The sequence below is a fragment of the Fundulus heteroclitus genome, unplaced genomic scaffold (genome assembly GCF_011125445.2).
Source record: "Fundulus heteroclitus isolate FHET01 unplaced genomic scaffold, MU-UCD_Fhet_4.1 scaffold_28, whole genome shotgun sequence".
In the NCBI taxonomy this organism is placed as follows: domain Eukaryota; kingdom Metazoa; phylum Chordata; class Actinopteri; order Cyprinodontiformes; family Fundulidae; genus Fundulus; species Fundulus heteroclitus.
In genome coordinates this window covers 3416774-3431216 of record NW_023396689.1, presented here as the reverse complement: position 1 = coordinate 3431216, position 14443 = coordinate 3416774, and the positions used below count along the sequence as shown (strand labels likewise).

Here is a 14443-nt window from a genome sequence, read left to right as displayed (position 1 = left end):
TACAAATTCAAAGAATATATAAGCTTGGTTGGCCAGCAAGAAGTCAAGATGCAAAAATTGCCCCAAAAAGACAGAATAACTTTTCATTAAAAATTATTAGATTTATCTGCAAATCTGCATTTAGTTTCTGGCGTTAAACTAAAAAATAGATCTATTTTTTCTTTTTTCACAAGATGAAGAGAAAATAAAATAAAGATAATTCTGACGAGTCTTTGATATAGAGAGGACTGGGGACCTTGTGAATGAGCTCTATTCCACATTGACAAGCTGCTGTCTGTTTGAGAAAGCATGTTTCCACTACATATATTGTTGAGAAAGCAGAACTTTAAGAGGTGCTTCTTAAAATAGATGTAATCTACAAAAGGAGAGCTGAGGGTGCATTTGTCCAATCACGTTGGCAATGGCTGGAAGAAGGTGAGCAGAACTTTTTTAGATTGGAAAGATAACAGACAAAAAACAATTCTGTTACACAACTAACAAACAATGGCTCTGTAGTTGATAATTCCAACAAAAATCTCTCAATTCTGCACCGAATTTTAAAGCAGCCTCTGCACATCTAGATTTTGTCTGCAATCCACTACCAATTTCTTTAACTACCTGGTAATGCAAAACTAATTAAGAATGACACTGATTTTTGTGATAGGTCAATAACTTTAAACTAAGTCCTCAATGCTATAGCTCAACTTAAAGTAAACTAATCTCCAGGCTCTGATGGGCTTACATCTGAATTATATGACAAGTTTTCTTCTCATTTAGCTCTGTTTTTACATAAAATTTTCATTGAAAGCATTCAGAAAGGGATATTACCCCCTACAACGTGTCAGTGTCATTACTTTAGTACCCAAACATAGAAATGATCTTCTCCTGGAAAAGTTTTGCTATTTTGTTGCTGTACATGAATAACAAACCTATTTGACTAATTTAGGAATAAATTCAACATGGAGGAGTTGTTTTTAAAAAGAACTGTTCAGGCTTCAAACTTAAGATATGGAGTCTGCTGAAGTTCAGATTTTTTTTATAACATAGATCCAGCAGAGCTCCTCAAAACACTAGAAATTTGGATCACTTGTTTCAAATGTATTTTTGCCATGTAGAGAAACTCTGCTAGATAGTGTCTTGACAGTCTGCAGCCAGTTTCACAGTTAAGCCCCGAAGTGTTCATACCTCAGACAGACTTAGATTTTAAATTATTTTCAACCAACCAAGAAACTCAAGACGAGTAGATTGGAAATGAGAACAGCATCTCTAAAATGACAAAACAAATGTAAAAAGGCAGTTTAGGGAGGGAAATGCTTTTGATTCACATTTTATTTTAAAAATGGTATGTTGATAAAAATTTATAGCATTCAAAACAGTAATGGAAAAATCTTTAAATCTGCCAAGAGTATGAAGAATTTCAGGCTCAATTGTACCCATCATAAGCCAGCGAGTATCATGTTACCAACTGAGTGGAAATATTGTTGGTCAGAAAATCATGTTCTTCCTTAAACCGGTTTCTGGGACTTGTGAACACATCTGCTGCCAGGTAAAGGTGCATCACTGGTATGCTGATGTTTAACCCCAACCCTTCTCGATGGGAGGGGTCAGGGGTTCTCAGGTACAGAAGTGATAAAAACTTGAAAATAGTCTTTGGCTAAATTCTGTTTAACCCCTAGACACTCATTCTAAGCACTAACCTCAATGTATCTAAGCAGAAGTTTGTCCCAATTATTTGGGGGGGTGGGGGGGAGAGGGAGGGTTGTGCTGGAAGACAAGGGGAAGAGCTTAAAAATTGCTTTTATGGGACCTCACCGGAATACAAAGGGGCATAAACTAAACGAGGAAAAAGACTTATTCGAGGACCAGAACAAGTACATTTAAATTCAAAAATGCATTATGCTGCTGATACTTGCATCCTTTGGCTAAAGTAGGATTTCTTCAATATTGTAAAGTTTGATCATACAACAACCACCTAATGGGTACATTTTAAAACCATTGCACTAATGGAATTGTTTCTTGCAAAATAAAACATGTATTAAAAGAACACAGACACAACACTCAATGGACGATTTTGCTATTTTTCAAAAGTTTTCCTGTCCAAAGTTTCACAGAACAGCTTTTACCAGAAAAGATAAATCAATCAACATAACTGATCATAACCATTCTGAGGTTTGGGACCTTATACTTAAATTCTTGAGAGTAGTAATGTAAGAAACAACCACTCTTTTGTTTACATTATAAACATGAAATTAAGACTGCAATGGCAAAGGGTTAGCCCATGTTCTGCCGGTTCCCATATCCTCTGCGGTGATTATCTTTCCAGTCATCCCAGTTTCTGGCTTTCAGCAAAGACGCCTCATCATCATTTTCCGCCCTTCTCTCTTTTTCTTCTTCGTCTCTCTCCTGTGCATCAGCGCTGTCCTCCACAGTGACTTTCTGCGGAATGCCCTGATCAGGCAAGACTCCCTGTTTTCTGTGTTGCTCATACCAGTCATCCACCGTCATAGTAGGAAGGCTAGGATACCCAGCCCCAAGTACATGAGCCTGTGGACAAAGGAAATGAAACCCATAATATAGTGAATCAGCACGTTTGGAAAAACACTGATGGCAGACTGATCACCAAGTTACCTTAGCTCACAATTTCATCCAGTCAATGCCTCATTTTCAGTCCTTCTGACTGGCAGTATTTACACAGAGTCCCAATTTATACAACAGACCTGACTGCAGACACTTCATCTGTCAGAAATTCTTACAGTTTTAAAAAGGTATAGTGGGCAATCTTTTTCGGTTTTGAGTTCATAGGGCATCACCTTATGTATTGGTTGTCCCACAGGCCAATTACTGTGAAGCGCTTGCGTAACGCCAACGTGCGCGCCCGTTCCTTGCTAGTTTCAGCATGCTGGCTGTCCATTCGTACTTCTAATGTTTATGTATCCAGGGAGCTTCGGTTTCAACTATTCATTTTAGCTCCGCTGTTCTCACCGTATACTTTGAAAATGGCGTAGAGTCAAAAGAGGCAAACTGTCTAACAAGTTTATGAGAAGAAGAGGAAGGCTTCAGAAGAAAGAAATAAGACCAGAGTGGATTTGGGAGATTTTTTAATGTGATCCCCCCTAAGGAGCCGAAGAGCAGGTAAGATTGTCTTGTACATGCAGAGTTATTGAAAAAGGGACCTGGCCGTTTCTTACCTACATTTCCAGAAAAATTATCCAATTTATCTTTAAAATAATCACGTCTAAGTTCACAAGTAAATGACTCGATGCAATCTGCTGGATTTCTTTAGAAAGAAAATATTTTAACCAATTTGCCTGGATGATTTGATTGAACTGACTCTGTAAAGTGCCTTGAGATGACCTGTTGTGAACTGGCGCTATATAAATAAATCAGAATTGAATTATCCTAAGGATGAGAGTGCCTGCACATACAGAAGAAGCTAGTTCATGCGTTGCCATCATCACATACTCACCTGTAATGCATCTCTTGTGAGGATGAAGGGTTTCATGGCATGTCTTGATTGCTGAGTTGGTTGATTAGCAGGACCCTGCTTCAGAACATCCATCTTCTTAAGTATTCCCACCTCCTGGTCAATAGCCTCAATCTCCTCTAGACAAACAGTGATCCATCTCTGGACATTCAGGAGGTAAAAATCTCTGTTGACCTCATCTTCGGCTTGTCCACTTTCCACAACTCTGCGAACATCTGACAATCTAGTCTCCAGCTCCTTTCTCTGTCGATACCTTTCAATTTTAGATTGTCTCTTTGCTGCCATGGCAACCAGATTTGACGGACCTGCAGTAAAAGACTTGAGACCAAAGATACACAAATGAGGGTTTAATTAATTGATTTCTAACAAAGAATTAGTTTGAGAGCAACACTTGGTTTTAAATATATTTTATCCCAACACCCATAATCTTCATTTTAACTGCTCATAGTATTAAAATGCTCATGATATAAACATTGGTAACAACTTTGCGACATTCCGCAACAGCATGTGAAAAGTGGTAAGCGAACATTTTAGAACCAATAAATCAATTTCCATCTGATAAAATTAAAAATAGGAAGCAAATGTTAGAAAAACAGAGTCTGACTGTCTCTTATCTTCTTGGAGTCACACTGACACTCGCTTAACTATGGTTTTGCTCCATCACAATGGACTTGAGCTTCCTCATAGAATTTCAAACCTACTCCTCAAAATGTTCTAGGATACGTGTCATCAGAACCTTCTAATGTTTATGATGAGATTCAAAGAGCTTTTAACACATTTGAAACTCACAGATATTTCTAACCCACAAATTTAAATATTAAAAGAGCACCAGCTACATTTATGGGAGTTATCAATAGAAACATATTCTCTGTTGCCATTCTGCTCTTTAGCCCTACCTTAACAAGAGAACCAGGTGACATGGATTTGGTTTCTGACTGAGCTTTTCCTGCTCTCCAAATAAATCTTTGTTCTAAGCAAGAAGAAACTTTAATAGGCGCTATTCGACAGCAGACTGACAGTATGAGGGGAAAATACTATGTTACTCTGTGCTCTAATTCCATTCAATTCAATTTTATTTATATAGCGCCAATTCATGAAACATGTCATCTCAAGGCGCTTTACAAAGTCAAATTCAATCAGATTATAAAGACTGGTAAAAAAAATAATCCTATATAAGGAAACCCAGTTGATTGCATCAAAGTAGTTTTTCATTATTATTATTATTATTGCTCTACACATACTAAATATATAATATGCATTTCTATTTGAGCAATCAGAAACATTAGAGATCATCTTAAACCCGTTTTAAGACTATTAAGTAATATTCTGCTTCCCCTGTGATTTCCATGATGGGAATCAGACGGTTCCTCCATCAGACTTAACGGATGGAGGAATCTCCTGTAAAAACACCAAAATGTCACTGAATCTAGGCAATAATGCGATGTGAACCAATGGTTCTGGGTTTCTCTAACAAACTAAGGGTGGGTCATCTGACATGCATGATCAAACACGGCTGTCTTGTTCACTGCAGATTCCAGGCCCGGAAGATAACCTCCTGAGGCTGGCAGGTAGATTGTATTAACATAAAACGTGTGGTTTGATTAAATCAAAGTCAAAGCTTTGGACTAGCTCGTTAACTGGACGTGGCCCAGGTTTGTTTTTACCTTGCCTTTGGAACAGACACCCTCAGGCGATTCTTCAGAAACGCCGTCTCCATCTGATGACCTCGGCAGCTCAAACTGGGAGATGTTGTAGTCAAGGCATTTCTTTAGGAAGTCCATGAAGTAGAGCCGAGCTGTCTGCACCGTCTCCAGCCGCTTGTGCTGGCTGCTCTGCTTCATGTGCAGGGCCCCCAGCAGAGCAGGCAGCAGCAGGTACTTCAGATCTGCGGTGGCGATCTCCTCCACTTCTTCGTTACGACTAAACAGGTCGAGCTGAGCAACCATCCTCGACGCTTCTTCCAACATGTTAATACCACGTTTAACGCGGTGGACAGTGTTGGGGCCAAACGATTCGTTAGAACTGTCCAACTCCTCAAATATCTTCCAACCTCGATCCAATAAGTCAGATAACTTTAACTGTTCAGTGTCTGAACCTGATGGCTGTCCAGCAGTGATACTGTCCATACTTTCTGCCATCTTGCTGAAGTCTTCTTCTTCTTCTTCTTCTTCTTCTTCGTTGATTATATTGGTGATTTGCAAATAGTATATTGATGTATTACTGCCGCCATTCGGTATGGGGTATATTACATGAAACATAACGGCTTGTGAATGGACATAGACATCGTATACGTAGACGCCCCGTCGTCGGGTGAGAGCACTGAGCAATATAATACACTGGAGTGCTGATTTTGCCGAAAAACTGAAGTCACTGGCTACTTGTCATCTTGAAGTCATCTTGCTACTCCCTACTCTCCACAGGATTTGGTTGCAACAACAAGCAGTTTTCTGGCTGTGTGAAAACTTTTCATAGGCAATTCTACAGTCAGTGGATGTACTAACTCTATCAACTACTAGGAAATTAGGTGCTGAAATATTTTACATGTTATTCATATTAAATATATATATATATATATATATATATATATATATATATATATATATATATATATATATATATATATATATATATATATATATATAAGTATGTGTATATGTATATATATGTATACACATATGTAAATATATGTTTTTGTATATTGTTATTTATATATTTATAAATGTTGAATATATATATTTAAATGAATAAAATGCTAAATATTTCAGCACATGACTTTCTCAATACTTGATAGTTTTAGAACATAACATAAAAGTATATGACATTTGACATTTTAAAAGTCTTAAGCCCCCTGGGTGATATAAGATCACAAAGGTAATAATAATAAATGAATAATAATGTAAGAAAATCACTCGGAGTAATGTCTGCTTAAAGTTTTTTCAGGGATAAACTAAACACATGAGAACAAGAATTAGATACTTGTTAAAGGGTTGATTTACTTGGGGATATAGTTATGCTTGGGTGTATTATCAATTAAACTAATGTTGAAAGACTGAAAAAGGTTTAAAGACCTAGAGCAGTATGGAGCTACTTACATGGTCAGGGGGCGATGTGTTTAATAAGCAACAATGAGTTACTGCTCACAGCATACTACAGTTTAAAGGTTTGTTTCAAACAAGATTCAAACAGGGGGACATAAGATAAAACCAGGGTCGCTTACAAAAGCTGTCTGTTAAAACAAGCAGAAGTGATTAAAAAATCAAGAATTAATGGGGTTAGAATTGCTCTTCGCGTCAGGTGAAGGGCGCATTCAACTACAAGTCTTTTTGTTTGATGCACGTCAAGCTGAAACTGATTCACAGAACTACTTCCTGTCTCCGCCCTGGGCTACACCCACTTTCTGAATAGCAACCAATCACAACTCCGTGTGGGCGAGGGGCATGCACACACATCCTTTCTCTTAGCTGAGTTTTTCAAAATAAGATAAGAAGTACATAGGGCTGCTTCTGATTAATATCACAACATTATTCTGCAAATATATATAGTAGAGCTTTCTTTTACAAAGTTAAGGGTTTTTCTGTTGGACTTTTTAGAAAAATGTGAAGTATTTTAGAGCTGGTTCAGTAAGAAGTTTCTGAAAGGTTTTAGTACAATTCCCTGTGTGCTAGATAAATTGAGATGAACCGTGTCACAGTAGCCTTGAAACATATGATGATAAATTTCTATTGCAGAGATCTTTTCAACTGTTGGACAATTGTAAGGTGAGACACACATGGGAAAGAATTATAGAGAAATGCTGCTGCAGATAACGTTGAACTTTCAGATTTCTCCTTTTATATAAGAGTAATGCAAGATCTAATGATTACAGTAAAGGAGGTTAAGATAAGAGCATAATAATTGCGAACGGAAATATCTGGATGTGAAAGTGTTTGAAGAAGGTAAATGTAAAAAGGATTGGGAGTCTTGATAAGAACACTAATTACACCTTGTTTCTGTTATCCAACAGTAAACAAGGCCTGGTGTCTGCCAACCATCTCAACAGAGCATTTTCCAGGGGATAAAATGCTTATTGCCTGAAAAAGGACAGGACACTCATTACCATCCAACTAAATCGTTTTTGTCCATGCTGAGGAATAAGAAGAGGACTTAAGAAGTTTGGGAGTACATGCCAGAGACCTATGATTTTTTTTATGTTTTTTCTTTCTGTTTGCCATGAAGGAGCAGTTGCCTGAGAACACTGAGCTGACCACTTATGCGCGATGTAATAGATTCATGTCTGCCACGTGCTCAGACTGGCCTGACGGGTTTTTTACTTGCGTTATTGACGTACAGACTCTTTTTATATCACAAAACTGATTTTTCCTTTCTCTTCTCCACTGACTTCCATCACCATGTTTGATTTTATGTGTTATGATGTTTATACTGTGATGTTGCATTATGTTGATCGCTATGGCTTTATGACTAAGAATGAAAACTCTCTGTTACAGACACACACACCAAGACCTACAGTTCTTGCAATCTTTTTGCTTTGTTATATAGAGAACCAGGATCTGATGGCTATCACAGATCCATAAATTACTTGGTAAGGCTAATTTTTAGATTCAATACAGGGTGTCTTCTCGCTCAGATTGGCCCAGAGTGGGATTCCCCTAGACTGGGCTCCATCACTTTTTTGCCATTTCTTAGAGATGGTTTTTTGTGATGAAGACTCAGCCTGCCCTCTGATGCCCCCTACTGGTACTCTTGGATTTGTGAGGTATGAAGGTGATGGATGGTTGTCCATAGGAATGGAGAGTGGAGGACCGAGTAGGAGGTTTCTTGGGGTGGGGGTAGAGTAGACGAATTTGGCCTTGATTAAGGAACATCTTTAGCTTATCTGGTCTAAAGTAAACTTAAAATAATGTGTGCATAGGAACCTAAAACAGGCCTAGCTCAAATAGTTGAACCCTAAATTGTAGTTAAAATGCTTGGACTGTGGTGTTGAGTAAAAAATGTTGAATTATGAAGTATTCATGCTGATTGATGCTAAGATGTTACCATTGTGGTTTGCCCGGCCCATTCCTTTGAACAGTTTTCGTTGTGATGTGCCTTTGGGGCACACCAACAGGGGGGGCTAACGGACAACTGGACTGGTTTTTACAAAGTGCTTTTCAGTCACACCAGCAGAGATTGTGTGACCCCAGAGACTGAACCACACTATCGACTGCCATGGAGATCACAGATGGATGGACTCTGGAAGCCGGAAGCTGACGTGCGTGGATTGCTTGGACTGGACGGAATGACCGACTGTTCTGGGAGAGAGACAGACTGAGAGCTGTCGTTCCACTGGTTGATCATCTTTGGTGATGTGCCATAATGACACATCATCAGGGGGTCTGTTAGGATATCAACAAGGTCAAGTGGAACGAGCTGTTTATCCCGGCACATATCTATCAGATACCACCCCGGAGGTGACACAGCTTCCCTGCTGATGTCACAGTTTGGATGTGTACCGCCCTTGTATGGGTGTGTCCCGAGATCCCTTTATAATGTTTGTGTGATGAGCACTCGGGGCCTCCTGCCGATCAGGGGCCCATCAGCGCTGGTGTGACTGTAACTATTTCTCTGTCTTTACGTAGATAAAATATAACTAAAAGCATACTTGTCTGTTTTATGCATCCTACATTCAAGGTAATAAGTAAGTGGGGGTCGCCTGACTGGGTAAAACGAGCTGGGTCCACCGAGGGTGCTTCACCGTAGACACGGCACGGTGAAACAGTAACAGATGCATACAAACATCTTACAGGCGCAGCCATGATGACGTGGTAAACTCGCTCAGCTGACAATACAGCAATCTGATTGGCTGAGCAGCAAAAATCGAATCACGTGACCTCTTCGACCGGAGCGCCACAGTTTAGATTTTTTACCGGCTATAACTTATGAATGTGCAAGTGAAAACGTGGGAACATTGGTGTTTTGAGTTCACTGCTATGTGTAGCAACTTTTCCCGGTGGAAGAAAGTTGCCCCCTGACAGTTCATACGAAACTTCTTAAGGAAGCGTCCTACAGATTCTGGCCCACGCCAGCCGCACACTCCGCTGCGCGCAGCTCCTCCGTGCGCTGAGGCGCTCGGCTCCTCTTCACCTCCCGGCCGCATAATGACCTCCGCGGCTACGATGACGGAGCCTCTCTACAGCGGCTGGACCCCGCCGGCTGCGATCAGCGGAGGAACCACACCCCCTCCACCGCCCGCTGATGACGGTGTAGGTACCAGATTGACTCGGGCTATGGCAAGCCGTTTTAACATAAATTCGGTTTCGTCTGACTATCCGTAATTACATTCCAGATATCTTAAAATGCATTTTGACTAGACAAAACTACATTTTGACTATCCGGAATGGTAATTTAAGATATCTTTATTTACATTCTGACTAGGAAGAATAATAATTCAAGATATCTTCAATTACATTTTGACTAGTCAAAATTCCTTTCAAGATATCTCAAATTACGTCACCGGATTCGTCATTGAAAGCGTCACACATCCGTAGATGTAATTTAAGATATCTCGAACGTAATTATGACTAGTCAGAATTACAATTTAAGATATCTGAAATAAGACATTGCGTGTAAGCCCCTTATTGGCTGTAAGCTGCCCAAAGCTGCCTGAACATTCAATGGCGCTGGCTGTTTTCAACAAAATTGTAAGAAAATGCCACAATATAGAAAGAGCTTTTTAAGTATGGGATATGCAGAGAGGGCGAAAATAGTATACTTGAAGAATGCTTAAGAAATTTGCAAAGAATTTCGGATTTACTTGCTGCCGACGCACACAATGCACTGAAAAACGGCTAGCTGAAAGCGCTACTATCGACTCATGTCCAAGCTGGAAATAAGGAATATTCCTCAGACCGGGCCAGTTCAGTTAATAACCAGATGTAGTTTTTATACTGTGGTAAAGCATCTGCCTCTTGGGAATTATGGTAAAGCCAGCTAGCTCTTGATTTTCACATGCGAGACGGCACAAAGCATTACAGCACCCTCCTTTAGCTCCTCTGAAAACAAGAGCGCATGCCTCCGGTTCATGTGTGATGACATATGGCAAGCCGCTTCGTAATTCAAGATATCAGTAACGTCATTTTGACTAGTCAGAATGTCAATTTAAGATATCTTAAATGGAAAAGCTGAATAATTCAAGATATCTCTAATTCATTTAGAGATATCTTAAAAGGAATTTTGACTAGTCAAAATTACAATTCAAGATATCTTAAAAGGAATTTTGACTAGTCAAAATTACAATTCAAGATATCTTAAATTTATTTTTTACTAGTCAAAACTGCATTTCGCCTATCCAAAAATACATTTAAGATATCTTGAATTATGGTGGCATTTGAGATATCTTTAATTAGAATTATGACTAGTCAAAACTCAATTTAAGATATCTTGAATTGTAATTTTGACTAGTCGTAATTTAATTGTAGATATCTGAAATGGGTATTTCAGATAGTCAGTAATTCATTCGAGATATCTTGAATTGACGTCTCCATACAACTCAATGGAAAATCTGATGTCATTTCGACTAGTCAGAATGTAATTAGAGATATCTCGAATAGGTATTTTGACTAGTCAAAATACAATTAGAGATATCTTAAATTGCTAAAACGTCTAGTCATAAAACAATTTGAGATATCTCGAACGTAAGGGCGGTAAAACCGAATTTATGTTAAAACGGCTTGCCATACTCGGGCTGCCAGATTGGCTCGGGTGCTACCCGATGACGTCTACATATGGCAACTCAACTCAAACAAACTAGATTATGCGCCCGCGGTCTCCATTTGTTACAAATAAATTTTATTTTGTTAATTTACGGTTATTTTCCTGTAAATTAGTTGAGGCATGAAAACTTTTAACATCATTTTGGAATACTTGTGTGGTAGTCTGACAATTTAATCAGTAATTTTGCAGGATCAAAGAAGTTACAACCTTAGAGAAATTTAATTCCTCCAATTTTTTTTAAGTTGTGAAGGGAAACTAAACCATAAACTCATTTCATTTTTAATAAAAGTCAGCAGCCAAATTTAATTTTATCACGGCATTCATCACTGTAAAATCAATAACGTTCATTCCTCCTTTTTGTACTGATGTTGTTCTTTCTGATCACATGTTTTTTTATTATTCCAGATGAAATTGTGATGAATTTGATTATTTTTTTATTGTGGTATTTGGTACATTTAAGATATATGCTGGATAAATTAGTCTGGCTAGCCCTTCCATTTTTGTTAACAATATTCTTCCAAACATTGAGCCAATTGTCAAAAATTTGTTGTTTTTTTTATTTATTTGTAAAATGGCTTGAATATTTGTTCAAGCTTTTGAGAAAAAAGAAACCGCTAAATTAACTTAATAAAATTGATTCGTTACAAATGCAGACCGCGGGCTCTATGTAGTTTGTTTGAGTGGTGTTGCCATAAGGTGACGTCATCGGGAGGCGCAAGGCCCACGGAGAATCTGGTGACGTCATCGGGAGGCGCAGGGACCATGGCGATTTTCTTCGTAAAATTGTCCGTTTACAAGCCGCAATCCCGCTCTCGAATAAAACCTACACCCCGCTATAATTACTTTAGTAAGTTGTCCAGACCAATTACAATATTTTGCGCAATTGAGCAAACGTTAAACCAACAATGGCAGCCCGAGTCAATCTGGTACCTACAACGGCACTCCTCTCCCTCTGCGCCAGCAGAAACCCTGCGGCTCCTCCTGTCCTTCTCCGGGGACGTCACAGCTCGCCTCTAACCAACTTTATCAGTGTCAAGCCCGAGCCCTACTCGAGCTCGTGCTATTCGTTGAATTTAAGGTTGCTGCTTCGCGTACGAGGCCACTATTGTACGGTATTTGATTTTTTTTCCTGCATTTTTATTTTTTTTCCAAAATCTTTTCCCGTACCCCCTGTCATGACGTCGCGTACCCCCTAGGGGTACGCGAACAATAGTTTGGGAATAACTGGATTAGCCCCACCTCCACTTTCTACCTACATTAGACCTGGCAGACGTGTCTGCACTAGAGCCTCTTCCAGAGGAGACCTAGAGATCCCCCACAGAAGAACAACCTTTGGACAAACTGTTCTATCCGTCAGAGGGGGTCACTTCTGGAACAGCCTCCCAACAAACGTTAGGGAATGTCCCACTTACTGCACATTTAAAAAGCACCTTAAACAGTTTCTTAAAAGTTCTCAGTCATGCACTCACTAATTTTATTTTTTTGTAATGTCATTGTTTGAACGTGTGTCTAGTATTTTGACTGATATTGTATTTTGTTATCTTGTGTTGTTGTTTTTTTATTGTTCCTGCCTCAGGACGACGGATGCTATAATCTATGCTATAATCTGGCTCATTTACAATCTGTACAAGAGTATATGATTGTTCATTAATGTGCACTGTCCTGATTAAATAAATAAATAATAACTAAAAAAAAAAAAAAAATAATGACAGGTGGGCCATTCCTCCCAACCACGCCCCTCCAGGTCCCACTGTCATTGCCCACCGGAGCATTGATTTCCCCCAGCAGAACGAGGGAGTCCACAGGGGGGCACTCTCCCGTACCCCCTCCAAGGACTCCAAAAAGGGTGGGTAATCTGAACTGCTGTTTGGTGCACAAGCACAAACAACAGTCAGAACCCGTCCCCCCCACACGAATGCGGAGGGAGGCCACCCTCTCGTTCACCGGGGTGAACCCCAACATGCAGGCACCGTGATGAGGGGCAACAAGTATGCCCACCCCAGCTCGGCGCCTCTCACCAGGGGCAACTCCAGAGTGGAAGAATGTCCAGCCCCTCTTAAGGAGACTGCTTCCAGAGCCAGAGCCATGCATCGAGGTGAGCCGACTATCTCTAGTCGGAACCTCTCAACCTCGCGCACGAGCTCAGGCTTGTGCTGCTCTTTGTCTGGTCCTTCACCTAGGACATGTCTGCCTTGAGTGACCCTACTAGGGGCATAAAGCCCCTGACAGCATAGCTCCTAGGATCATTGAGACACTCAAACCCCTCCACCATGGTAAGGTGGCAGCCCAGGGAGGAGAGCTTAACCCATATTAAACAAAATAATAATAATGAATTTGAACATTAAAAAGATAATGAAAAACGGGTAGACTTCAAGTAATTAAAAATTGAATTAAGAGAAAACAAATTAATTAATAAGAATTGAATTAAATGACAGTAACACTATCAATTAATTAGGTAGCCAAATACTTCTTGTTGTATTTATCAAAATAATGGAAAAAGTTAAAATTCAATTTTATCTCAAAAGTGTGTGTGTGTGTGTGTGTGTGTGTGTGTGTGTGTGTGTGTGTGTGTGTGTACCTTTTGCCCCCCTTGCCCCCCCCTATTCCTACGCCACTGCTATCCATCCCCTGTACATGTCCAAACCATCTCAATCTGACATTTCTGGCTTTCTCTCCAATACAGCTAACATGACCTAACAGCTAACACGCCTCTCTGATGTATTCACTCCTGTCCTTCCATTGCTGAATGCTGATCCAGGGGGAGTGAATGCTGCAAGTCAATGACATGATGCAGTCTGAGGTGTAACCAATTTGAAGAGTAAACTGAACTTGACAGCATAGTTTGCTAATTAAACTTAAAATATTTATAATTGATTTGGAATCTGTCTGTATAATACAATTGAAATGTACTTTTTCTAAAGTTGCTTGAGACATTTGTCATGAATTGGTGCTACATAAATAAACTGAAATTACATTTAATTAATTGATTTAAACTGCGATAGACTGGCAACCTGTCCAGGATGTACCCCGCCTCTCGCCCGTGAACACTGGAGATAGGCACCAGCAACCCCCGCGACCCCATGAGGGATTAAGCGGAACAGAAAATGGGCTTGAAGGCAGAGTAAGGAAATACTTGCAGCTCTGCATATTGGTCAGTTTATAGTGGAATTATTAGAAAAAAAATAATTAAAAAGGAAAAACGTAGATAGGGAAAAAAGAAGAACCCAAGGG

At 39.6% G+C, this 14443-nt stretch overlaps 1 protein-coding gene across 1 annotated transcript; it reads right to left on the bottom strand.

Annotated features, from left to right (window-relative positions):
* Nucleotides 1-1276: 1276 nt before the first annotated feature.
* Nucleotides 1277-5645, bottom strand: igbp1 (immunoglobulin (CD79A) binding protein 1). Its single transcript, XM_012857067.3, has 3 exons — nucleotides 5128-5645; nucleotides 3446-3781; nucleotides 1277-2523 (listed from the first exon to the last, which is right to left on the bottom strand). The coding sequence occupies exons 1-3, from the start codon at nucleotides 5599-5601 to the stop codon at nucleotides 2251-2253; spliced, it is 1083 nt and encodes a 360-aa protein (XP_012712521.1). The 5' UTR covers nucleotides 5602-5645; the 3' UTR covers nucleotides 1277-2250.
* Nucleotides 5646-14443: the final 8798 nt, after the last annotated feature.